Source organism: Ciconia boyciana, chromosome 2 (genome assembly GCF_034638445.1).
Source record: "Ciconia boyciana chromosome 2, ASM3463844v1, whole genome shotgun sequence".
NCBI classification, from domain to species: domain Eukaryota; kingdom Metazoa; phylum Chordata; class Aves; order Ciconiiformes; family Ciconiidae; genus Ciconia; species Ciconia boyciana.
Window position 1 is genome coordinate 93,787,536 of NC_132935.1, and position 27,019 is coordinate 93,814,554.

A 27,019-nucleotide genomic window follows, 5' to 3' on the forward strand; every position below is an offset into this window, starting at 1 on the left:
CTTTTTCCTTATTATTCATATGATGATCCCAACTGATGCCCTCAAATAAAAGCAGCACTCCCATTTCTTTTGGTGTATTTAACCTGTTAAGATTACCTCAAAAAAATCAGTAAAATAAAATATCATTTACTTTTCTGTTTTCTGTTTCAGCATAGAGTAACCACCAAAACTAGATTTCTGTCTCTTAGGCCCTGAAACTAAATGCTACAGTTAAACCGATACAGTGAGAGCTAACAAAACTAGAGCAAGTATTCAGATTTCAAGATTGTCAAAGTTGAAACAAGCGAGAGTTAAGTAAAATTTCTAAAATTCACTGTTATTTGAGAAACAATGACAACACTTGCACAATTTCATCACATATTCTAGAACTAAGTCAGTTCTGCTGCAGTGACTATCGAGATATTAAAACCCAAAAGGTTTAGGCACACACATCTATATGCAGAAGTGTTACACTACAGTTAATAAGGTATTAATGGAACTGCAGTTATTTTCAAATTTCTAGTTATTTTACAGGTCAATCTACTAAGATTGGAAACTGAAGAGTTATCTCACATTTGGAAAAGTCAGTAAGACTACAGAACACCACCTTCCTAATACCATTAGCTTTTAAAAAAAGATAATTAAATCTTTGTTATTAAATCCAGTATTTTATGAAGTGCCCAGGAAATGTAACAGTCCAGTTTCTTAAGGAACACTCTGTTTCTATTCTACTTACCTATAATCTATTTAAAAAACTCCAGCTTCATTTTAACTAAACTTGTAAAAACTGGCATTTGGGGGTTTTTAGAAGAACATGTAGAATTTTGCAGTAGCAAAATGACACATCTGTAAGTGCTACATGTCAGATAATGGGTCAGCAACTGAGAATAGAATCTCTAAAGAGCATGCACAAATTTAATCGCACAATACCAAGAATAATTTTGACTCTGAACAGGATAAGGTGCAAAGAACAGTACTGTGAGACAAATGCAGCACCTATGTGGATGTTTGCTCCTTTGTAACGATCAAAGATGTTCTGAAGTCATTAAGAATGATGCTCAGTTTGATTACACCCTAAATCATACTAACATGCAGTGCATCCATGAAAGAAAACTGTCCGGCGATTTTTATCTAAAACCGAGTACTCTAGCAAAACAGTATGCATGAGAATAAGAGGAAGGACTAAAAATGCTACTCATTATTTCATGTTTAGTGGGTTTTCCAAGTAATATTTTTTACAGATATTCTTCAGAACATTATCCCTGCCACTGCTGTATACACAACATTTCTGAGGTTCTAGTTAGCACTGGAAACCTGAATCTAGAACTTCAGATGTTAAAAAGCGAGGAAAGGGGGAAAGAACTTCAAATTACAAAATTTCTGTTCTCCAAGGGCAGGGGATGGGGGGAAGGGGTTATAAAAAAAAAGTTTAAAAAGAGCAGGATTGTATTTTTGGCATTAAACCTCTCTATTTAAATTTATGTAAAGATACCATCAACGACTTCCAAGAAATTTTTTTTAAACCTAAACCCCTCAACTTAAATTTGTGAACCCAGATGCAAATAGAAAACCTCCAGCACCTGGCAAGTTCTTTCAGGTTAGTCAAAAACCATGTGTTAATTTGAGTCGTCACATCAACAGATGAGGGCAGGAGGACTTATTTTTGTTTAGGGGCATTTCAGTAAAAAAGCTAAAGTGGGAAACAGCCGGCACAAAGCTTCCTCAAGCCAAACCAACAAGAGTTTAGCAAGGGTTTTGTCCAGTAATGCACCAAACTGAACCTGCTAAACTGAAAACCGTTCAACCGTTTGTTTGTCCTTTCAGTTACTTTCTGTAGCAATCACCATTGGTGCTGATTTTATTAATGACTCATAGAAAATACATTTGTGTTTCAGCAAAAAACAACCACTAATTGACTTTAGTGAACAACACACTCAGGTTTGGTTTTGAAAAATATTATAAATGAAATTGAAATTACATGAAGAATATGAACAACAAAGTGCGATGCTCCTGCAATAGAATTTATACATTTGGTTTGTGTTATCTTGAATAATACAACAGTTTTTACAAGTCATGGGGGTTTTTTTGCAATGTTTGTTCATGGTTTTCTTAGGAAGTAGTCTCAGTGACACTTTTGAAAGTCCATATCATTAAGGTTGGAATGTGCAATCACAAATATAAAGTGTCCTGTTAAAGTCCTCCTTCCCCATCTCTCCTGTCTATCACCCTGTCTAAAATTGTAAGAGGGAAACGTTGAAGAGTTAAGGATTTTACTTGCACAAAGAGCTGCACATATCATTTCTAATTCTAACCCTGAATTCCAATTCTAACCTGGCTCATCTGAAGGAATGCTGAGTGGGAGAAAACACTAATAAGTTTATACTAAATTGATGTTTATCTCCTTTAGGACACATCAACAATATTTACAGGACTACATACTTCAGCTGAGAGGAAGGACCTTGTCAGTCTGCCTTGACTAGATGATGTATTCAAGCCCCCGGGCACGTCGGGGCATATCTAACATCTCAGCACTACCTATCACACTTGGTCCCTGAACCCTCAAAGGGATCTCTGAGTACTACAATAAAACATCATATCCCACCTGCCTCTTTCTTTCAGGGAATGCTGGAACATGATCGCTACCCCTCTGGAATACGCGCACATTACAAGCATCGATTAACACACTCTCCCTTGCACAAAAATCTCCTCTGCACAAAGCAGGTCAGAGCGTTTGCTCTGTTCTGGTCAACACTGTAACCAAGCAATGAGAAACACCAGGCGTTTACTGGTCTAAACATCTCTTGTGCAAACAGCTCACCATCGAAAGCTTCAAACGGTCCTCATCCTCTCCTCCCTGCCATCTGCCACTACAGGAACGTGCTTCCCCTGACACAGCTAGCGTGTGCTGAGCAAGTCCAACTAATTTAGTGCATCACCACAGCAGCCTCTGCCAAGGGTACCTCATGATGAAGGCCCGGCCTGACACACTTCAAAAGCCGCTTTGTGGAGGTCTCTTGGAGGCTTCTTCATGGGCTACCAAAGCCATTTTTGAAAAATTAGTCAGAGGTCCCAACTTCACAAGCAGAGCCAAAGCCAGACAGGGCATTACTTCAAACTAGAGAGAATCTTCTGGTGCCACTACACTTGAAAGAAAAATGGTAGCTGTTTTGCTCAGCATGGTCTTCTGAAACGTCTCATGAGGGGAAACCCTTACCATGAAAAGGCAGTGAAACAACATAGAAGAAAGTTAAGTTTTTTATTAGAAGAAGTGCTTGTACACTTCCTCTTGATGGTAGCATAAAGGCTGAAAATTGACAGCTTCCAGCACTGGTGATATAAGAGCTTAGTGCTATAGATGGAAATGCAACAGTCTGACTTGACTAAATCATTAATTTGCAGAGCTGATCTTTATACAACAGCAATGACTTTGCGGTATGATATCAGCAACTCTGATTTTGAAGGCTGTCTTGCCATCTCCGTCTTTAATAGTTCCCATAAGTCTTTGGGCTGGATACCAAGAACAGCAGAGCCTGTGCAGAGAACACGTTGCCCAGCCATACGCAGCAGGGACTTCTCTCATCATGTCATCAAGATGCAATTTTCATATATGAATGGCCTCCTACAGCTCAAGACTTCTGTATGCTATCCAACATCGTAACATGGTTTTAATAGACTGGCAGTTCTCACTTGCTGAGCAGCATCTGTCCAGAATTAGCATATGCTTTTTCCTAAAAAAAAAAAAAAAAAAAAGCCGGGCTGATTGGTTTCCCAATATTTCCCTATTTAGTTATTTCGTGTTGAGCAGTGATATGCTTTGGAGTCCAGACAAATGCTTTCTGGACTGGTGTCTGTGAGGATATTCCTTCAGATTACAGAACCAAAGAAGAAAGCACTAAGGCAGCTTTCAGCACTTCCAGAGTTATCAACTGGGGGAGCTGGGGACATAACACAGGAATTTTTTCTTTTGTTTTAGCACAGGGTAATCCCTGTTATACAGACACAAAAGATGAAGTCAGTCCAGAATGTGCAACCATGAGAGAAAGAAAGATGTTTCCACAAACCGGTGATAGAAAGAATTAGAATACTAAAAGGACATGAGGCTATTCCCCTTCAAAGCTTCAGTAAAAACTCCCCCATAGTAAACCTCATCACATTAAGTGCTAACAGCAGATATGATAGGTTTCTATAGCAAAAAGCAAAATAGCTGCAAAAATACTATCCAAACTATGCTAAGCAGATTACTTGCGTTGTGCCAGAGCTACCAGTTCAGTTCCTCTATAGCTTAGTTTACTTTTCTAAAAAACTGATCTAAGGATCATCTGTAAACATGCAATACTACCACGCCCAGCTAAAACTGCATTAAAATTTTCAACGTCCAGCCAGGCTTAAAATATATGAAACGAGATTCCAGATCTTAATGCAAGCTGATATGAATGCATTATCTATACTAGGTCTGCAGGCTATGACCATTTGATCTTAGAAAAACTCCCCAGTTTTTGACAGGTATTCAGTCATTTAGCTCTTCACTTCCGTCCAAAGGTCTGGATTTACCAGCTAGTCATACACTTTTTTTTTTAAATTCATAAACTTGATCCAGCACTTCCTCTTGTGATTCCCCAGCTGCAACCTTCTCATCCTTAACACCTTATAAAACAGGTATATCACAGCATTCAGCAGAGATAAAGCTGGTGCAGAGAAGTTATACAGCTTCTCCGTAGCATCCTTATTTTTCTACAACTTCTATTCCTCACACTTAGTGGTTCTGTTCCAGTTGCAGCATCTTTTTCTTGCCTGTATTCTATTAATGCATTTGACTGTTTACTCAGGGAGTATGAAAGATTGTTCTAAAAAGATCAGCACAGATTTTTAACTACGCTCTTCCCTTTCCGTTCAGCTTCTTCGATACTGAGTATTTGAAACCCTATTTCTACTCTGATTAAAATTTTAAAATTTGCAAGGAAAATAAAAACACCCCTAAAATTCTTTATAAGATGATCTGGCCTGTGAAGTTTTTTATTTTCAAAGATACAGTTCATTTAAGTTGTGCTGGTTGCAAAAGCTAACAGATTGGACAAGAAAGATGCTTAGTTCATTCAGCAATTAGCTCTTCTCTGCCTTCGCCACCCCTCCACCCGCCTACCGTATCAACACTTATTTAGTTAGTCATCAATTCAGGAAAAAAGGGAGGAAAATCACTGCTCTGGAGATAGCATGTACCAGATTAAGATGATATTGTTTAATGGCATCAGAATACAAAGAAAGAAGAATAAATAACTGTCCTCTGAGGGTGCTCTGGTTAATTATGCAGAATTAGGGGCAAAAACCATAACCTATAAAGCTAATATTTTAGGAAAGTTAGAGAAAAAGAAGAGCAAATGTTTCAAAGATATCACAGAGTATTTTCTCAGCAACCAGAAGACATTATTGCAACATTTAAAAAATTCTATATAGTGCTTTAAGATCACTCTTTTTGTCTGGAGAAGAAATCCGACAAACAGAACCAGCTGGTACACGAGTATCACAGGGACACAGATCAGCTATTCACATTAAATGGAGATGCCAAAAACTTATGACAGCCTTGGTACTGAGCAGAGAGAGAGATGACAATACCCCCCAACCCAAAAAATTGTGCATGTTTTGTTGGGATTTCATTTACTTACGCTTCATCCAAATGACTTTAACTGAAAGCATCACATATACTGATCTACTCTTTCCTCATCTGAAAAAAACAACACACTAAAAATAAACCAAAACAAATACTAGGTAGCAACAGACAATAAAGAAAGAAAACTAACATGCATACAGAAGCAGCACACATGCAAAAGCCTACTCAATGCAATTTGTCATAAACAGAGTGAACAACAGAAAGCTTTTGTGGCAGAGGACAGTACAGGAATGCCCAGGGAAACTCTTGTTGATTTAAGATCTACATTACTGTGATCATTACAATGTCTCCAAGATGAGCGCAGCATACAGAGCTTCCTGAGATGCAGCAGTGGTCAGTCTGATAATGATAATGCTATAAATTAATGCGAAAGGACTCCACAACCACAGGCGACTGGTAACAGGATTCATACATTTACTAGATCAAACCTCTGGTGCAGGTCAAGAGCAACAGCAAAATTACTAATAACTGACAAATGTGTGGTGGACCGTGTGAAAAAAGCTGGTAGTTTCAGTCCATTTCCTGATTGATGGACAGGTGTCTATAATGCACACAACGGTCACCACAACTGGCACCTCAAAGCATCTCAGATGGACCAAGGACTGTGCAATGCTCTACCTGTAAAGTGCAAAGCTCGGAGACCTCTGTAACCCAGCATTACTGGAATCAACTTCCACACAAAAATGGAGCACGCAAGAAAATCCACTGTTGTCTCTGGCAATATATTTCAGCAATTACTTACCCTCACGGTTAAAGCCTTGCTTACTTCCAGTCTGAATCCGCGTGACATCGTTTGTCAGCCACGCATATCACGCTGTTGTCTAAGGTGGGTTCTCCGCATGGGGACCCACGGACTGTCATCAGACCACCCCTGCCTCTCTTTGGGGATAATACCTCTCTGGGACAGGGCTTGAATGACTGCCTGACCAGACCTTTTAGCACCCCTTCCTCCCCCAGGACTCATGCTGTATTCCTTCCTGCATTACACACAGCAATCACTGCCCAATGCACTGGAGGAAGCATTCTTTGCTTTTGACAGTATTTAAGCCCGTGTGTGTATGTGTGTGGTTGGGGGGGGCAAGGGGAGAAGGGTAAGAGTGAGGATTAAGGATGCTGCAAGTCCAGCTGCTTGGACATAACTGTTCACCACAGCACACACTTTCCAGAATGGGATGCAGCTGTTTTCAAGCAGCTGCAAAATCCACAACAACATCCTATTTGGTTTGGGCCCACATTCATCTCCATGTAACATCCCCCGGAACAGGGTCGAACACCTGGAGAAACACTCTTGGTTTCAATGGACCTGCAACCAGATTCTTCTAAGCAAGATTAACAAGATTTGCCTTTATCTCCTTCACTTAGGTCAACTGGCACAAAATTTGTTAGACACAGATCTAATGCAGCAAAGTAACACCTAGCTGGAGTCCTTTGAAGCAACAGGAGGAAGAATTGCTCAGGATTAGTTAAAAGTGCTTCCACATTCTCTGTGGGTTCTGACTGACCACACCAGCTTGGTTAGGATATATGGATACCACAACAGTCAGACCTTTTGGCCTCCAACCCCAACAGCTGTTTGTCCTAGCTTTAAAAAGGGAGTTCTACCAAGAGATCCAACAAAGTCACTGCCAGATATACTATTATTTAAAGCACACTCTGAGATACCTGTTTCCTCATCCTCCTTTCAGTATCTCTCACGTTCTGAACAGAGATTTTAAAACCTGAACTAGCTGAGAAATAGATTAGAAAGCAGGTGGCAAGAAACCTAATTATTCTCCTCCGTATATGGCTTTTGTGTGGATTTATAAAACATCTGTGAGTGTTCCATGGGCAGCCATCCAGTGCTCTGGAGGAGCCAACTTGATTCACCAGAGCTATTGCCTCTGTGGGAACACACATGATGCTGTTGGGCACCGCTCTTACTCAGGGGCTGACTTCTGTGCATCTGAAATAACAAATCTTGTTCCATGCAGCATGCAGTCCTTTCTCTTGGACATGTCACCAGTTACCTATAGTTTTTTCTGATGGAATTATAAACGTGCATCTTTAAACTACAAAATGCTTACCTAAGTGGTGTACTTCATTGGAATAATAGCCTTAGGATGCTCTCTAAATATAAATTAATTTCAGGCTTGGTTTTATTAGAGGACAAATTTCCTTGAAACAGTTTATACAAAAAGAACTAAGGAGCAACACTGCAATATAGTTCAGGCCAGATTTTGGCAAATTTCTTCCAGTCTAAATCACTTGGTCTTATAAAACAATTCTATGTCTTGTACTTAATGCAGGCTGCCAATGTCTAAAGGTATAAAAAGTCTTAGAATCCAATAGATTTTTAAGCCTACTTTTTCCAGTTATTCCAGCATGAAAGTATGCAATAACTTCCTAAGGCCAAACTTTGATTATGAGCCACCCATAAATCAGACATCCATGAGGGTTTGTAAATGATCCTTGAGATAATGTCTGAACCCAAATTTCAGTAAGAAAACATTCTTCTTTTGTTTTGTTTGGTTGGTTTTAAGTTACTTCTCAACAGGTACACACTATGAAACCTAAACCGATACAACAAATATTTTTTGTGAAACTCTTCAATCATTTTCTAGTAAGTTAGTAAGCTATGAGGAACTACAGCAACATATATACAAATACTGCAGTATTTAAAGCACAGAGGAAAGCACACTTTTTTAAAGGTGCTGTGAATATTTTAAACATAATCAAGTAAAAATGGTCTGTAGTATCACAGAGAGGGGCAATGCTGTAAGTTACTAAAGTAGAAAATAATTTTACAATCTGTAGCAAGATCATATTCACCACATACACTCACATTTGCTTTTATTTCTTGAGTATTGCATTCTTGAGTATGGACAATGAAGCCAGGTTGGTCATTTTCATTCTCTACGCACCACTATCAGCTTTAAGTACTGTATCAGAAGTATTATTGCATCAAAACAATCATTACTGAAACTTCAAAATCTGACAAGCAAAATGTGGGTAATTTGTCACTTTTGAGAGCTAAGGTATGCATCCATATTCGTTTGTTTCACAGACAGCCATAAAGACCAAATTCTCTTTGACAACATGTTACTACAACACTATTGAGTTTTTGATATCTAAAAACACTTACCTTCCGTGGCTTGCACAGAAAGCTTTGTTTAATGAAATATTTGTAGCATTTCCTATAGCTTGACTAGGAAATACTTGAGATAAAATATTGTTAGCAAAAGACAAATGCAACTACTGCAGTCCAAGAAAGGGCAGCTTTTTACAGATGATCAACATTCATATAAATATACGTACACAAAACAGGGAAGCTCAGGAAAAAAAAAAAAGATTCTCGTACCACTGCAATTCCACGTTTAAAGGTCTGAATAACATCAGATGGTTTTCTAAACACAAATGTAAGCCCTCACTTTCCAAGAATGAAATCTGGGGGGAAAGGGAAAGAGGGAGACACGTAGGGAAAGCATTCCCATTTGACTTCAGTGGACTTGAGAACAAGCCCCAAGCACAGTGTGGATACAAAAGCTGTAAACAAACCTACCTACAACCTGGTAAAGATGTAAATAACAAAGGAAATAACACAACCTAACAGATGTTTTCTAGGCCTTTGTTCCTAAACAGAAGCATTTATTTGCAAAGCAATGCAGTAACACCATGAATGATAAAGTAATTAATAATCAGCTCAGCTCCCAAACAAATGGAACTTGGAATCCTTCCACTACTTTAAGAACTGGAGAAAAGTTTTAACAGTTGCCTATTATAGAGTACATTTCATGCTGAGGGAATAGAATGCACAGTTGGAGAAACATTTCTTTTAGATGCAGGGGTGAATAAAGCACGTCCATCCTCAACCAGCCACTACTTGTTTCCATGCCACTGTAACTTTTGAGACACTACTGCAAACCAGACTGGGAACAGATCTGAGTAGATATAATCGTTCATGTCTTTTTGTGGGGGTAGCTAGAGGAAGAAATGGTAACTTGGTTATATTTAACCCACAAAAGCTCCCAGATCTATTTACCATGCAGCCCCACAAACAGATGTACCACCACAAGTGAGGTGGCGGTGTGTGGGCTGCTAAAACTACCACCACCTCAAGAAACACTGGCCTGAGGCTGCAGCTGATCTGTGCCATAATTAGTCTTCCTACTTTTCTAATCATGATAATAAAACAAAGCAAGCTTCTATTAATTTTAGACAACAGCACCCTAGAGGAAACATTACATCTCCCTTACTCAGTACAACTGTTTCTCTCTTCAACTAAGAGCAGGCTTGAAATTCAGTATGTTTCGGACTTAACTAGCATCAGGCACAACAGAAGTCAAATGGACAGTGCAATACAGTCAACAGCTAAAGCTCTGCTTCAGTACACTTCTCAGTTCAAGGTCAACTCTGAGTTCACCATTAACTTGATTTTGGTTTTAATTGTGACACACTAGGGACACCTTTTGTTCAGCTTACCTATTGACTTGCCTGGGAGAGGTAGAAATTCTGTAGTTTAAGGACTGAATTCACTAGAGACTTTTTACATGAAGAGAATGAAAAGCAGAGATTCCCAGCAGCATCTGAGGGGCAACACCAGCAACTGCCTTACCCACTATTTTGCCTTATCTTATTAAAAGTGGAATGCAGGGAAGGAACAAACAAATTTAAGGGACAACAGTTCCCAACATAGATCAAAGAGCAGGATTTTAAGGTGTAGCAAAGCCCAGCCAAAATCCTCTCCTTCCAAGGTAAGCTGGCATAAAGAAGGAAGCACAACAGCCCAGCACAGGAGGCCTGCAGCCTGATCCCAGCTCTTACACTGCTCAAGATGACACAGCAAATCAAGTCATTTCAGCTCTTCAGATCAGCTTCCCTTCAGTAAAATGGGGAATAATACTTCCTGTTAAAGTGCTGGACACCTACAGATGCCCTGCTATATTAGATTTATTATACGAGGGAGCACTGGTTCCTCCCACACCCCAAGCCTAAATAAGGCTACTTTACACAGAAAAGGACTGCAAACCTCTACACAGCCATCTGCTATAAAGATTCAAGAAAGGGGCCCAAGTAAAAACAAGGGCTGGTAGTGGGGAAGGGGGAGAAGGAATGTTGTTGTTTATGTGATGCTTGAACTCCACACAGAAGGAAACTTACCTTTAGTATTAAATTAATAACACAATCCCATTATTGTGTTATATTGATTGACACTAATTGTTTCTTCCTTTGTCAGCTAGACTTCGTGTTGTTATAACAGCAGCAACAACAAAATCTGTGACTGGATCCCAAAACTACAGCTGTCAAACATTTCCACAAGAAAATCAGTCTCAAAACACCCGTTGTACAGAACAAGAAGTTAACCCCAAATGACTATAACAGTCCACTGCAAAGTAAGGATTTACCATGGAGTCCCCCACACCTCTTACCTCGAGCATTGGGCGGGCACTGTCGTGGATTGAAAGAATGTGCGTAATGTTATTCTTACTCAATTGCTCTACATCTCGGGCATCTGTGATAAAGGGAAAAAAAAGGAAGAGAATTTCTTTAATCTCTTGAAATAGCCCACTCCCCTTCCCCTTGTGCATGTTGAAGAAACACTTATCATTGGTACATTTCTTTTTGAAGCTTCATAAAGTAAAGCAAAACCTCAAATGCAGCTGTTCTAGAACACCATCAGAGTGGTTAACGGGAAGACACACTTCTAACTCCAAAACAAATTATATACTATATAAAGAACAAGCTTAAGTGACTCAGGAATGTGTTCTTAAGTCAGAAGTTTCATGTATTTTGCATCTGAAATATAAGTCTGTGTATGCCTGTGTGCAGGTGATGGCCATCTGAACAAGCAGTCAGAGCTGTACAAGAAATAGCTTACCTCCTTTTTACCCACAAATCCCCTTTCAGGAGATATTTTCACTTGGGAGACAGACCTTGTGATATCCAGGTCTGAGAAGAGAAGCGAACCGTATCACTTGAATTGAGGTATTAACACGCAAGCCAAAACAAGAACTAATCCTTACTTCCTGCAGACTAGTAGGGAAAAACGTGCATTTAGCCAATATATACCATAATTTTAAGTCTGAAGAGAGATAGAGATAATAAAGATATCGAACGTATGAAAGAGCAAAACACTACAGCAAGGAAGTGCAGTTGTGAAAAGGTGGTTCCTAGACCTGTAACCAAGGGGTTTCAAACATTCAAAACTGGAAAGCAAACTGGGGTGACTGAAAATTTGATGCTAGATATTGCGAAAGCATAGGTTTGTTTCTATGAAAAAGAAGGCAAAATAAGATTATCTGTCATCAGTGAGCAACTTTCCCCATACTAAACCATTAGCATGCTGGAAAATGACCTCAAAGAACCACTAATACAGGTAAAATTTAGTTTGTGTCCATTTACTTTTGACCTTTTCGCTTGAGAATGGCACAGCACACCACGGCAATTACAGCAGCGGTTTTGTGATGTGAACACCTGCCTTCCAAATCTGCCCATATAATCTGTTCACGTTAGCCTGGTTGCACACAAAAAAAGAGCACTGACCACAAAGGTTTCAAACCGGCTCTCTCTAGGTACAAAAATAACAATAGCATCACCTGTACGTTCTTTATGTACGTGCAAGAGTTCAATTAGCATCTCTTGCTTCATCTTATTCCACTCTACTATAAAGTTTCAATGCCTTTTCTACATCACAAAGAGGAATTGGACATTTAATTACACTGCCCCATAGACAAGATCCACGTGAGCACAATAACAGGCAATTAAATTTAAACCTAATCCAATTATAAAAGCTTCTCTAAGGCTACTAAAAGCGAAAGAAGAGTCAAAACTGCATTGATTTCACTTACTACTGGTCAAGCCTGCACGATCAACACAGATGCCTAATCCTTCAGGAGAGAATTAACACAAATTCCATCTGAAACAGAATTAAGGTCTAGCTTCACGGAACAAATAAAATTTGCTAAAAATCTCAGAATGAGCATTTCAAAGAAGAAATGCTAGTGTTTGCCAGGAGAGGTCTTCTAACCCACCCGACCTTCACATTTTTTAGCAGTTTATAGGACAGTCTTGATTCCCCAGAGAACACCAAAGCAGGCAAGGGTTTGGAAGCCCAGAAGGCAGCCTAAGTGTCCCTAAAAATCACTGCTTTCTGTTCTCCAAAGGCTAAGGGCAGATTTCAGAGCCCACTGGCTGCAACTCACAGCGTTAATGCATATCCAGCACAATGAGACCCCAATCTCTAATAATCAGTATGACCCACATGGTAAGAAATAGCTTGCCACACAAGGCAAACAGCTTTAAAAGGAGATACGATCCAAATTAAATGTTGAGTGCTTTGAAGCAGTCTGAAAGGCCTAATGGACACAGTACAACTCAAAAGGACTGAAATATTTTAGTTCTTCAGTGAACCAAGGGCTTAGGCTAAAGGAATTTCAACAAATCAAAACTATACAGTAAGACAGTGAGATTTCAGATATTCCTAGAAATAAGCTGGAAATGGCTATCCCAGACCTACATCCTAGGGTGTCATGCTTTAACCCCAGCCAGCAACTAAGCCCCACACAGCCGCTCGCTCACTCCCCCCCGCTGGGATGGGGGAGAGAATCGGAGGAGTAGAAGTGAGAAAACTCATGCGTTGAGATAAAGACAGTTTAATAGGTAAAAGCAAAAGCCGTGCACACAAGCAAAGCAAAACAAGGAATTCATTCACTACTTCCCATCGGCAGGCGGGTGTTCAGCCATCTCCACGCACAACAGTTACTTGGGAAGACAAATGTCATCACTCCCAACATCCCGTCCCCCCCGTCCTTCTTCTTCCCCCAGCTTTATATGCTGAGCATGATGTCATATGGTATGGAATATCCCTTCGGTCAGTTGGGCTCAGCTGTCCCAGCTGTGTCTCCTCCCAGCTTCTGGTGCACCCCCAGCCTCCTCGCTGGCAGGGTGGGGTGAGGAGCAGAAAAGGCCTTGACTGTGTAAGCACTGCTCAGCAACAACTAAAGCATCCCTGTGTTATCAACATTATTCTCATCCTAAATCCAAAACGCAGCACTATGCCAGCTAGTAGGAAGAAAGTTAACTCTATCCCAGCTGAAACCAAGACACAGGGTAACCAGCAAGTCCTCAATATATTTAGGAAACAACTACTCAGATCACAAAAGTAGAGGAGAAAAAGCTTCCCAGCCAATGACTATATTATCTGGATCTAAACTTTTAAACAGTTTACAAAGGGGAAATTCCCCTGGTTCCCCTGGCACCTGCCATAAGTCCCTACAGATACTACAGACAAAGCTATTTAAACAGCAGTACAAATGACATATCCTGTCACTCACGTCTCATAGCATAAATTACAAAAAAAATTAAGGGGTTAGATAAATGACCAAAAGCCAGAAGAATCACCATTACCACAGCAATTCTAACTTCTTTACTGTAGCACAGTGCTGTACAACCACGTGCAGGCTCATATTTTGAAATCACAGCGTGAAACACCCCATTTCCAAATTTAAAGATGAACGAAACCTATCAGAGTCCATCTCGTGCATCCCTAAAGGGTCCCTCAAATGTGATATTATTCTTCACAGTAGGTTACCTAATATTCTGTTTCATACAGTGAAACGCTTCTCAGCTGATGTGGACTTTTGAGTAAAGCCTTTGGAAAACTCTCTCCTCACACAAAAGGACACAATTCACACTGGGGAAGTCTTCCTCTCTCCCTGCCATGCCCATATTTAGCTTCTTTTCCCTCAATTTCATTTTATGACTCCCAGCTTAACATCTACTCATATGCAGAGAGCTGCAAACACTTAATTGCAAAAGTAATGGCAAAGTCATCAAAATGGGACCGGGGGGGTGTCAGCATTTGTTTCCCTGCAGCTCTGGGAAGCCTTACTGTGTGGCTGGGGAGCAAATCACCTAGCATATCATGCTTCCATACCCCATATGCAAAAGGGAAACAATACTGCTCCAACCACTCCAATTAAGACACATCAATGACTGAAGGACTCCGATACCAGGGTGATGAAGTCTCAAGTGTACATACAACCATTCTCTCTTACTTTAGTATTTTAGTACCTCCATAGAGATGCAAGGTGAGGAATAAAGATTTCTCCCTTTGTAGAGTTAGATGGGAAGAAACAGCTGTAGAGTCTTTTCCACCTCTACTGCTAACAACAAAATACAAAAGCATCCTGCCAGGAACAGGAGAAAAAAAAGCATTACAGTGATATAGGCCTGATCTGCAACATTTAACTGCAACTCACTTGTGAATTTAGAAGATTAAATGTCTCCACAAAATAAGTGAGATTAGTTTATTTTCATTTTGTCACCTTTTTCCCATTAGCCAGCTATCCCAAACTAAAGACAGCCTCCCTTCCTCCTCTTCCAAAGCCCACATTTCTGACTGTTGTTAGTCTGAAAAGACAGACATGCTCCTATAACACAGTGAGCTAGTAAATATTAAGTTTCCAGTATAAAATTTTAGGTCATGTGTACAAAAACAAGGTAAGTGCTTAGAGAAGGCAAGTTAGCCCAGTACAGACAACAGTGTTAAGTCTCAACCTGCAGATGTATAGAGACTGCAGTTTCATCATCACCAGATTTCTTTTTTTAAATAAAGCAACTTTTTGTCTACACTTTATTTTCTGCTTTGGAGAGAACTAGAGATAGACACCTAAAGGAGAACCTCCTCTCCAGTGGTTCAGAGCACTAAGAGCTATTACTGAGAATGGCTTCCCACCAGGAGAGCTTTGTTCCAGAGTCCAGTGATCCACACTTAACAGAGACACACACACACACAGAGAAACTAAGCACACGAACAAAAACTCCGCATCTCCTGTCCCCACTTCACACTATGTTCTAATACATATTTTGTCCCAACCTCTCAGAAGGACCCTTTTGGGGAGTGAGAAAGGTGGAGAAAAGGATCCAGTACTCTGTTTAATGCGAGTACCTATAAAGTGTCTTTCTTCAAAAGATGAACCTGAAAAAGGGAATGGTATCTTCACACTCTCCTGTTTTCAGTACCTGAAATAAAGCCTTAGAAAAGGGAACTTTTCCCCCAAAAAATTAAGCAGCTGATAACAGGAATTAATTGAATCTAGAAATACAGCTGAACCACTTGGTGGGCACTGCTTTTTTATACACTTAGTAACAGGAAGGGCAGAAACTTTCCCAAGACTCTCCAGCTCATCCACTGCAACACTGGACTCTTTGGGGGGAATTAAACCACATATTGCGGCTTTCCCCTTCAAATCAAAAAGCCCCCAAATATTCCATTGGAAAAACTTGAATCTTCCAAATATGATTACAAGCAAGGAAGGACACAAGCTCTTTAAAATTCAAGGCAGAAACACTCTTGAGAGTCTGGTGCTTGCTACTGCTACACCTTTCTGTTTGGAACCAAACAAGCATCCATTTAGAACCTCCTATCAGAAGAAATGGTATTTTTTCTGTTTGTGCAGAGAAACAGGCTAAAAAGCCCTGTCATATCAATCTCTTAAGGAACAAAGCACCTATTTTCATCATGAGCACCAGTGCCTTTCAAGGGACATCAGGTTTCCAGTGCAGAAGACACATGGGCATGCAATCCCACAATAAAATTCTTTGTCTTTTGAGAGGATTGAATTTCATCTGTAAGGTACAACTGGAACAACCCAAAATTTTCCCCAAACTAGAGGTGGGAAGAAGAATTAACTTCCTCTTTCTCTTCCCTCATTTTTCTCTTAGCCCCCCCCGCTCCCATTTGCAAAGAAATAACTCCTCCTTAACTTTCACTGAAGAAGCCCGAGAGCTCTGTTTCCTTCTGGGCTTTCAGACCAAAGTCAGTCTTGGTATTTTGTATGGACATCTGTGGTTCTTCTTGAATTTTTCTGCCCTCTAGCTGTGCAATCTCAAATACACTCTCTCAGGAACATACCCCAGTTTTAATGTGCTATTGATGAGCAGAATCATGCTTATAGATCTTAGGAGATAACAAGCACTTAAGGACATGCTGAGATCTGTGCTTTTTCAGGAAAGTTTTCCAGAGATATATTCAAGTCCTGTGGACTTAGGGGGATTTCAGCATGTACTTCAGTGCTTTCCATAATCAGGACTACACTTAACTTTCTACTCTGAAGACCCTAACATGGTTACAAAAGCCCCTCTCATTCTATGTGCCTAAAAGTTTGTGCAGCAGCAGCAGACAAACGAGAAGCAGCAAGCTCAACTCCCATTTCTGCCACAGATTTGTTTCACAAGTTTTTCTTGGGCCTCAGTTTATCTCCCAGTCAAATGCGGAGGAGTTTGCATTTCCTCTGTCATGGATTCTTTTTAAGTTGATGAGGCCTAGAAAGACAGTTAGAAACCCTATACATAAAGTAGAAATATTGCTGAATATTGAATAATAATTCCCCAAATGGAACAATTGCTGAATGCCTTCTCCAGACAACGGCCCTCCAGGATTACAGTGTTTATCATCTTTAACATCCTGCTTTCACTCAGCAGGAAGGCACCCATCTGGAACAACCGTGCCTCTTCCCAGTCTGTCAGTGTCCCCAGAGGTCTCCCACACAGCAGGGAGACAGGAGCGTGCATAGAATGGTATTTCGACACGGCTACAGAAACCCTGCCTGCCCAGGCTCCCCAAAGAGTCACTGGAGAGAGGGGAGGCTATTCTCCAGAGGGCAGATCAGAGCGATTCAGAGAGATCCTCGACTCACCTTCTGGAGAAGCTCCCTCCTCTCTACCCCCTGCACAGAGACCCGGAGGGTGCCACGATGCCTCAGCCCTGTGTCCAGGCAAGATGCACAACACCAGGGATTCAGTGTTACTCCTCTTACTGACAAGACGCAACTTTATTCAATTTAACCTATCTGTCTCAAGCTGAAGAACTAGGAGACTGCTCGAAAGTGCATTACCGGAAATAATTTTGTAAACCCATGTCTTTAAAAGTATCTAGACATTTCAGCTGCCCAAATCAGGATACTCGAACCAATGCCAACTGTATATGCTGCTGCGTATTTCTCAGTCAACGATCCCCTTTATGGCAGACTCAAAATTCATTAGTCACTTTTTGAAAAAGTGCCAGAAATCAGAACATGCCCCAAGAACATGGTAATCAAACTCCTCCAGAAAAATACACTGGTGATTAACCAACAGCCTGTTCCTAAATGGGATGACTTCACTGCACAGAGAGCTCGTTGCAATTGCTCTTAAGCAGTGAGGCTGGGGGAGCACTGAGAGGCAGGAGATGTAGAAAAAGATAGAATTATAAAAGTTTGCTTTTGTATTAGTGAAGTACTATAACACCAATCTTGTCTCTTCCTCTCCAGGTACAGTAGCTAATTTGAGATTATAAAAACAGACACTCATGGTAGAACATAATGATTAAATGCAGTGTGAGCAAAGGTCACAGCAAGAAATAAATGAACATTTTGTTTGTGTTTTTAAACAATTTAAAAAACAGACTCCATAACACAAACACTGAGATTAAAGCCAACCCATCCTTACTCTCTTTTACGGAGGTAGCTGAAGCATTTCAGTCTCTGCTTTGTTTCAGCTAGGCCCCCAGAAGCACTGCCCACTCACACCACCTCCATGGGCACACCTCTACTCCATGCGTAGAAGCGACATGCCATTTAAGGACCATTTGCAAGGTGCACAGCTGAGTGGCCAGAGCAGCACGGGCGAGAGGGTCGCAGGCCCTGGCATCAGCAGAGATGCTGACTCACTCCGCAACCTTGGCCAACTCCCTTCAGCTGGTCAAACTGTTCATCAGCTGAAAACAGCAAGAAACAGATGCTCCAGCTAAGTTTCACTCTCCTGGGCAGACTGTCAAGAGCTTACCAGCAGGGCTGCCACAGCAAGTGGGGCAGATTGAGAGCCACATTCCCTGGGCCCATTCTGCCCACCCTGCCAGACAGCTTGAAACCTAAAGGACTCCACTATCTAACATCCTCCCATCCCACCCCTCTCCTAAATTACTTGACAGGAAAGAAAAAAAAAAAAAAAAAACCACGAACCAAAAAGAGGAAGCAACATGGCTGTGACCAAGGTAGTTCGTTTTGTCACTGACACATGCAGTGGTCCATCTAAAGCATTTTCAAAACTATCCTCTTCCCCCTATTTTCCTTTTTTCCTGCTTGCTTTTTTCTCCTTTCATTACCTACTTCCACCAGTATAAACTCACCTCCATCCTCTCATTTTCCTTACCACGGCATGATTAACTCCCCCTCACACGCTAGCCATTGTACTTGTGTTTGCATCCCAGTGTGGCAAAAGGCAGCTTTTAACTTCACATGTACCTCCAGGCTGCCTCTCAAGGTGATCAGCCCCACTTCCCAGGGGGCAGCAAGCACTGGACCAGCAACAGGGGTCAGCAGGCCCAGGAGCAGGTAGATTGGGCAAAACCCACTGAACTCACAGGTTTCGGGATGGGGGGGGAGGGAGGGTGGGCATGAGGCAGAGAGGAGGTGCAGCACCATCTAAATCCAATGCAGATGTTGTCTAATCTTAACAGACCAGCTGTGATATCAGACAGACCAGGAAGGACAGGCTACCACAGTAGCCCCTATGAGTCCTACTTTGCTGTTGTACCCAAGCATAGGAAATACAGGGTCTACATGTATCAAAACGACTGTACAGGCAAAATCACTTTACTTCTGAGTAGGGACAGTCAGCTGGAACTGATGCTAAGAGTGCTTTAAGAACAGGTCATTTATTTGGATGTCTACATAAAGTTTCCTGTGTTTTCTAAATATGGTTCTGTCTTTCTGTACACAAAAAATAAGCCTCATGCAAAAAGGAAAAAAATCCAGATAATCTTACATCCGCGACACGGACAGCGCGAGGTCAGACCAATCTGCAGACCTATCAGTCTCGCAAGCAGTGATAACAGAACTCTTTAGCAGTTGTTATAAATAACCAAAATAATGAAAGCAATGAGCGGGAGGCATACTAAGCCTTTACTTATAAGGAGGGCTTGAAATAAGCCTTACAAAGAATCTGCCCAGCTCACAGGCTTGCCTGCCAAGCACAGGAATCGTTTAAGGCAGGCCAATGTTCAGGAATTCCAGCTGAAGCATGCTCCGAGACGACGGTGTTCATTTTTCTTTTCTTAAAGTACTTGCAGCACAGCACACGGATGAAAGAGCAAACAAGTTCTTCTTTAAGTGCTACCAGGTGAATCCAGAAATGAAGCAAGATGGGGTTAAAGAAGCTGCAGAGATGTCAGAGAACTCCGTAGGCCTGCGAAACAACCACCTTAAGACCCCTGCTAAGTAATCCTAGAGATAATGATAAAACTAATCTTACCTTTAAAGTTGCCAATGAACAAGCCAGGCAGAATCTGCGAGAAAGAAATATAGTATCAAATATAGATATCTTGTGGTAAGACAGTTTGACAAAGTTCAATTTGCATACAGGATGGAACATACTACTTTAGCAGACTATTGTCAAATGCAATCTCAGAAGCGCTGACATTTTGTGCCTCTCTGCAACCTTCTCAAACTACATCGCTCTAGGTATGCCGTGCTGCGAGCGCGTTCGTTGACAGCCGGGGGTTGTTAATCATGCGGACTCTCACATAATGGAGGCTCTCCAAGGGTAGCAGAAGTGGTTTACAAATACAAAGTGGGCCTCGCAACGTGCCCCTCCCCCTGCCCCCCCCCCGCAGCAGGATAAGAGTTACCCTCATTTAACTAATGATGAAACTTCATACAGAAAAGGTGATTTGCCTGAAGTTGCTAAGCAAGCTGGACAAAGCACGGCAAAACGACATCCTTCATGTCTTTTGAAGTGCAAAGCCATGCAAGTCGGGGCTGCAGCACTGTGGGACTCTTCAACAGAGGAAATCGCTGCAAACAATGAGTTGTGTGTTCACATAGACAGAGAACTGATGAAAGTCCTCGACTTGCATGTTTCTCTCCCAGACCTACCCACTCACCCCAGCGCTCCCAGAAGCCTGCACAGGTCTCAGTTACAGGACTTTCTTTAACTGGGGAGTTTCAAGGTCAGCCCGAGGACCAGCCTGCGCAGCCTGAGGACAAGTGCACGCACGCTCAGAGGCGGGTGACACTGCAGAGCTACCCCTCCCACCCTCTCATAACCCTCCCAACCTGAGGACAGCAGTAGGGACATGAACAAGGCCCAGGCACACTGAACACACATTTTCTGGCCAAGAATTTTGTTCTCTGTCACCTGAACTCCATGACCTACACCCACATCCTTTGAAGAGACCAGAACTGTGGTGGTGAAACAGTATGATCCATTTTTCTTCAGTGCATGCAGAGCATACCACCAATACAGATATGTCAGCACTGACTTCCTAAAGCCTTAGCAACATCCAAGTGTCACCACAACAGCAGCAACAGTCTCTCGGGCGCAGCTATTTAAAGGGAAAACTCCACCCATTTTGCTCAGTCCAGCAGCCGCGAAGTTCCGAAAGTCATGAAGGACTTTTCATTGGGGATTATCGCCCCAGCCTCCGTCTCGCTGCAGCCTTCCCGCTGAAAGGCGACCCAGCTTACCACGTAAAGGTTAGCAGGCCGGCAAAAGGGCCTGCAAAATAGCTTCTGATCTGCCTTAACGCCAGGGCTTTCACCCGATAAAAACGTCATGTTCACTGTTATTTATCTAGCCTTGCAGAAAACAGAAAGGCTGCAGCACTTCTCACACTCCCTGCAGCTTTGGGTTGTGCAAACATTCCTCCCTCTCAGCTTTGCTGGGTGATCTCTCTCTCCCCGTTGTGTCATACAAGCTCTAACCACAGGGCTCAATTCTGCCACCAATACTGAAAGACCACTTCTCTGGGAGCCTTGCTGTACCCTAAACTGCTTACAAATGAAGGGCTGCTTGACAACACCAGCTAGACAAGAAAACGGTTCTTTAGTCTGGTGCAAACAGGCACCTGTAAGTTTGCACAAATAAGCTCAGACAGCTTTCTCCTCTTTCCTTCCCTCTTCATTTGTACAAATTTGACATTCCTATGAAGACAGCAAAAATCAACAGGGCAGTTTCCAATGCCAGGGTATCAAGTAAGGAAAAGAACCCTTACAACATTCTCCTGTCCCCTTCTGCATGTGCAAGACTCGCGGTTTCATGGACTGGGTCATTATTTTAAGCACACTCGATGACTCTGCTAGAAGTGCAGCTCAAAGGCCACCATCCCAGGCTAGGAATCAGAAGCTGGTAGCTGCTCCAGAGAGCAGAATACACAAGGGCCATTGCTAAGGGCATAATTCTGCAAATAAATAACGTGCTCTAAAGCAAGAGAGAGTCAAGTTATGAATGAATTTCACCAACCAGATCACCCCAGCCAGCTCCTTCAACTTAAGCTTAAAAACTTAAAAAATGAAAAAAGCCTTTCTGATATTTTTAAATAGCTGTCTGGTATTTCCTATCTGCAGCACAAATCTCAAATCACACCACCACTACTGTAGACTATAGCATTTTAGACTCCAGGACATTATTTCTGCATCAAATATGTGCTCTCAAGAGAGGATAAAAGCTTAAATTCCAGTCAGAGTCATTAAGGTTAGACATTATAAATTAAAGATACCAAGAAACACTGGGGGGTTGCAAAAATAAGGCTTCTTAGATTGTTGTTGGCAAAGGAGGAAAAATTCTGAAGTTTGCATTTGTGCATCATGAAGCAACATTGTATGCTAGATAGGAAATTAGGACACCGTGCAGCCAAGGACAGATGTTACCCCTGTTGTCCTAGTCATTCTAGAAGCAAGAAACATTACTATGGGTGAAAGCTACCTGGAAAGAAGTGAATCTTCATGCCGTGCTGACTAATACTTCAGCACTAGACTACGGCTGGGAACTTTCAGCTGTGTCATCTCACACTGCCTTCAGTAACTGCAACTCTGGGCTGCGCAAAATGAAGGCCGAGGGCTGCTAGGGGCGTGTGAGAGAGAAGGGGTGGGAGTCAGAAGAGAAGAAAAATAAGGTGGTTGTTTTTGTGAACTTTTCAACCACTGCTTTATGAATAAAAACAGTAGCCTCTTTATATCATCCGAAACATTGAGAAAATGACCACGGACTAAATAACAGATGTAGAAGAATGCACAACCAGGCGACAAGGACACCAACGCCTGTCTTCGTTCGTACCTCGCATGAGAACAGCTCACGTTCTCTACCTTGCACAAAAGCAGAGCCCTGCAATGGACGATAGTTGCTCCAGTTGCTAATGCTTCTCATCAGTCCTCTCTGGAATACACCTCTCTGGAAAATGGCTCAAAGGGCTACTTTGCCACTGTTTCCTAAATAGACACACGCTTATAATAAAGCATCTAACTCCTTGCCCAACGCTGCTTCTAGATGTGCTAGTACTGATGGGTGCTCCAGAGAAGTTTGTGGGGCTTTCTGTGGAGACGGCCAGGCGCTGCAGAGGGAGCAGACGAGCCCACCTTGTCCAGCGGTACAGGAGAGTGGCACAGGTCAGGGAGAGGGATTCCTTGCTGAAGTGAACTGGCGCGGCTTTGCTGGCTTCCATAGAACTGGTTGCATTAGCTGTAACTATCCGCACTCATTTACATTTCTTATGAATCAACTCCTACAACGAACAGGGCTTATCTGCCCTTTCTGTAGAGATAACACTCAACTCGCCCCTTCAGGAGAGTCTGCATGAATAATGGGCAGTTAACTGTAACAGGATGAACAAGAAATAAACCCCAGGAAAAACTCTTCACTAAGCATATCCTGTTCACAGATAATCAAGTCTAAGTACTACAATCTCTTGTCATCATCTCAGCCACTAGACTTCAGCTCCTGGAAAACATCTTTGTAATTTTCAACTACAGACTTCAACTTGAACTTTGAATACAAGTCAAAGTTAGACATTAAACGTGAAGACAAGTCAGGCCACCCAGACGATTTCCTAAGTTGGACCCCATTACTCATTCTGTACTTAAAAGATGTTAAAAAAAAAAAAAGTAAAGCCCTGAAAATGAATAGTAGCTAAGTCAATGCACACTCACTAGCCAATTCTCCTTCTCTGAGAATAAGAAGGGTATTTATGAACCAATGCTTTCAGTTTAATTTGGGAAAAGTCATGAGGCTTGAGTGGGCTTAAGGAAAAAAACTAAGCACAGCTAATTTTACAGAGAAGACTAGCAACAAAAGACAAACCCCACCTAAAAAGAATGCCAGGCCTTCAGCTCTTGATCAGCACTAATGGCCACATAAAGTCAGGTGCGATTGCTATTTGCTACGAAATACATCAATATCATGTGACAGAAAAATAGGAGGGGACCATGCCACTGAGAAAGGCTCAGCATCCAAGAGCAGCCACAGCAGCTGTAGCAATCTCTGGAGCTTTTCCTTACCATACCCATTACAGGTCACCACTAATCCTCTTCCCCTGGCGTCAGTACAAAGACATTCCCTAAATGAAATAATCCACCGTTGGATAAGCTCCTTATTTTCTCCTACCGTCTGCATATAGCTCTACCACAAAACACACACTTCAGTTGGAAACTAAGGCAATTTGTATTGATAGACGGAGTCAAGCAAGTACCCCCCAACACGGGCACTGATGACTTCATGCCTCCCCTTGCCCCTCCGGCGTTCGCTGACTCACAAGATCAAAAGGAACAGATGATCCAGGGGCACATTCTGAAGGTGGCAAGTACCAGACCTCCATGCGGGACCCCTACAAAAATAAACCCTGATGGCCAGTACCCAACGTGGCTGTAGCCTCCTTAAAGGAGCCAGCTCCTCCCGAACTGCTGAACATTTCATCCTCTTTGATACAGCCATAAAAAGGAAGGAGAAAAATCGAAGTAGTGCTATGCTTGTCCCAAAAGCTCTGGTTGGTACGTGTCAGGGCAACACTTAACAGAATTAAAATGACCAAATTGCCCAGAGTCACAGATTGCCAATTCCTGCCCACATGGTACCATAGCAAGATGTAACACAGAGTGCTAAGCTTTAAAGGGTTGAGAATTGTCCTTCCCCCCCCCCCCCATTGCAATTTTAGCATCTCATATCCTGTCCCTCTAAATGTTTTGATAATTTGAAACATTCCCAGACAAATACTACAAACATACCAGAAGTCTAAAAGAAGTCTCTCCAGCTGTATTTCTTCCTAACTGGCCACTCCTAGAAGGTGCCTCCAAGGAGTGGCTACATATCACAACATTATCCCCAGACTTTGAAACAAAAAATGGAGAGAAGGACCAAGGGAGGTTCTACGTCCTACCCGCTAACTCGGTTGGACTAACCGGCCAGATCATTCCCTTGCCTAAAGTTTCTATTTCAATGTCTCTATCCATAGGATGAAAAGGCTTCACCTCCCAGTTGGCACGCTAAGCACTCTGGACGTTCACCAATCTGACTCCCAGGGTCAAGGATGTCAGAGTTGGACAACTTGCGAGCAGCTATTTCTAGCTCTTCTCCTCCGCTTTGTCAGAGGCCACGCTCACAGCAAAGCTACTCCCAAAGTACTGAAAGCAGGATGTAGACAGAAGAGATGACTCAACTTCTGTTCCTCATAGTAAGCTATATATAAAAGGCTAGTTACCACCACACTTTCAAACCTAGGTTTAAAACAGAGGTGGAGATACTGAGAAAAATCACAGTTGTCCCTTGATAACCACCACGGCATGCCAGGGGAACTGGCGCTTACAATAAGCCCCCACTGCCAAAAAGCCAACACCCTTTGCAAAACAGATCCATCATCCTTCCTCGCTGCCATCTCCACTGGGGCCAAGCGCTTTCCTGTCCCACCAGCACCGGGGCCAGCCCTCCAGCGACAGCCCGTGTCCGCCGGCGGCCCTGCGTCCTCGCAGCTCGCACTGCCCGGCGCCGGCAGACCCCCGAGGGGGCGCGGGCCGGCGCCCGCAATCCTGTTTGCGGGAGGGGGGAGCGAGGGATGGAGAAGTTGAAGGATTTGATCCCGCACTCGCTGGCTCCGCCGGGCTGACAGCACAACGCTCCAGGTCCTGCCGCAAGTCAGGAGGGCGCCGGCTCTGCCCCATGCCGCCCCCCAGGGCGGCCCCGGCGGGGGACACGGGCGGGGAGGGAGCCGGCCCCGGCCCGCGGCGGGGAAGGGCCCGATGCTGCGGCTGACTGAACGACAGCGCCGGGGGGCACGGCGGCCGCTAGCGACCGTTGGGAGCCGTTGGGGGCGCGGGGCCGCCCCCAGCCCCGCGGGCGCGCTTCGCCCAGGGAGGGGAAGCCCAGGCGAGCATCACCGAAACCAGGGCCCCCCTTCTGCCCGCCCGCCTCCTCCCCGCCGGCGCTGCGGCTGGGAAGGAGGCGCGCCCCGAGGGAGCGGCGCAGCCACGCTCTCCTTCCCTCCCCCCTCGCCCCGGGGCGGGGGACCCCCGAAGCTGAAGGGGGGTTCCCCGCCCCGGGGGACCAAAAGCCTCTCCTGCCCTGGCCTTTGTTCCTTAAGCGGGAGCCCGCAGACTGCCCCGGTGGCGCCCGCCGCCCAGGGGCGAGACAAAGGAGGGGGCGCCGCGGCAGCCCGCGGGGAGGGACCGCCACCCCCGGCCACCGCTGCGCCTCGCCCGCGCACATGCACTCACGCACAGGAACAACGACGAGCGGCGTTACCTTGTTCATCCCATTCCCCATGGCTTAAGCGACCCGCACGCCAGCACCGCGGGAGGAGCCGTCGGCTGCCGGCTAGCGAGCTGCCGGCGGCGGGTCAGCGTGCATGGGACAGTGCTTGCCGGGGGTGACTGGGGACGAGCTAATTGTTAATTAAGGATGGCCGCGGCTTGCCGTTGTTGGGAAGGGTGAGGCGCATCTCCCCCCGCCCTGGCCGGGGCTTTCTCCTGGCTGCCGGGCGGCTGGAGGCGGGCTTCCGCTCGGCCGCCCCCGGGAGCGGCGAGCCGCGGGGCCGCGCCACCAGGAACTGCCTCCCGCCACCGCCCCCACGTGCAGTTAAAGCCCCGGCGCGCCGGCCGCGGGCCGCCCTGGGGCTTGTAGTCCGCTCCGCCGCGCCGCCCTGCTGCCGCCCGCCCGCTGGAACTACACCTCCCAGCGCCCCCCGCGCCGCCGACCTGCCCCACCTGTAGCGGCCGGCGGCACCCAGCGGGGGCCCGGCGCGGCCCGGCCTCGCCCCATTCCTGAGGGGATGAGTAAGCGCCGGCGGCGGCGGCGGCGGGATCGGGATGGGGATGGGGATGGGGATCGGGGTCGGGATCGGGATCGGGATCGTCGCCCGCCGGCGCCGCCCCGCAGAGCCGCGCTGCGGCTCCCCGGCAGGAATAGCCCGCTGCCGGTGCGCCCGGGGAGGGCAGGGCTGCGGTACGCGGTGCTGGAGCGGGCAGGTGCTGCCTGCCTGCCTCTGCGGTACCGAAACCCGTTTAGTTTCGACCTCAGATGGGCCGTGGCGGGCGCAGCGGCCTGCCTGGCAGGTGGCACCAGGCCTTGGGCGCCGGAGCTGCCGCCGCAGCCTCCCAC

General features: G+C 44.1%; 1 protein-coding gene across 3 annotated transcripts in view; it reads right to left on the reverse strand.

The window, feature by feature from the left end:
• The window catches only part of DUSP22 (dual specificity phosphatase 22), a 44,823-nt gene extending 18,333 nt beyond the window's left edge, over positions 1-26,490 (reverse strand). Inside the window, exons 1-3 of one of the 3 annotated variants that reach the window (XM_072853195.1) lie at positions 26,165-26,490; positions 19,913-19,946; positions 11,050-11,132 (exon numbers count right to left, since the gene is read on the reverse strand). In XM_072853195.1, coding sequence (XP_072709296.1) covers positions 11,050-11,132; positions 19,913-19,946; positions 26,165-26,185 — 138 coding nt within the window. In that variant the 5' untranslated portion in view covers positions 26,186-26,490. Of the gene's footprint in view, positions 1-2,797; positions 3,708-11,049; positions 11,133-19,912; positions 19,947-26,164 lie in introns of those variants that run through there. The other 2 variants (XM_072853197.1, XM_072853196.1) reach the window with 2 other exon arrangements.
• Positions 26,491-27,019: the final 529 nt, after the last annotated feature.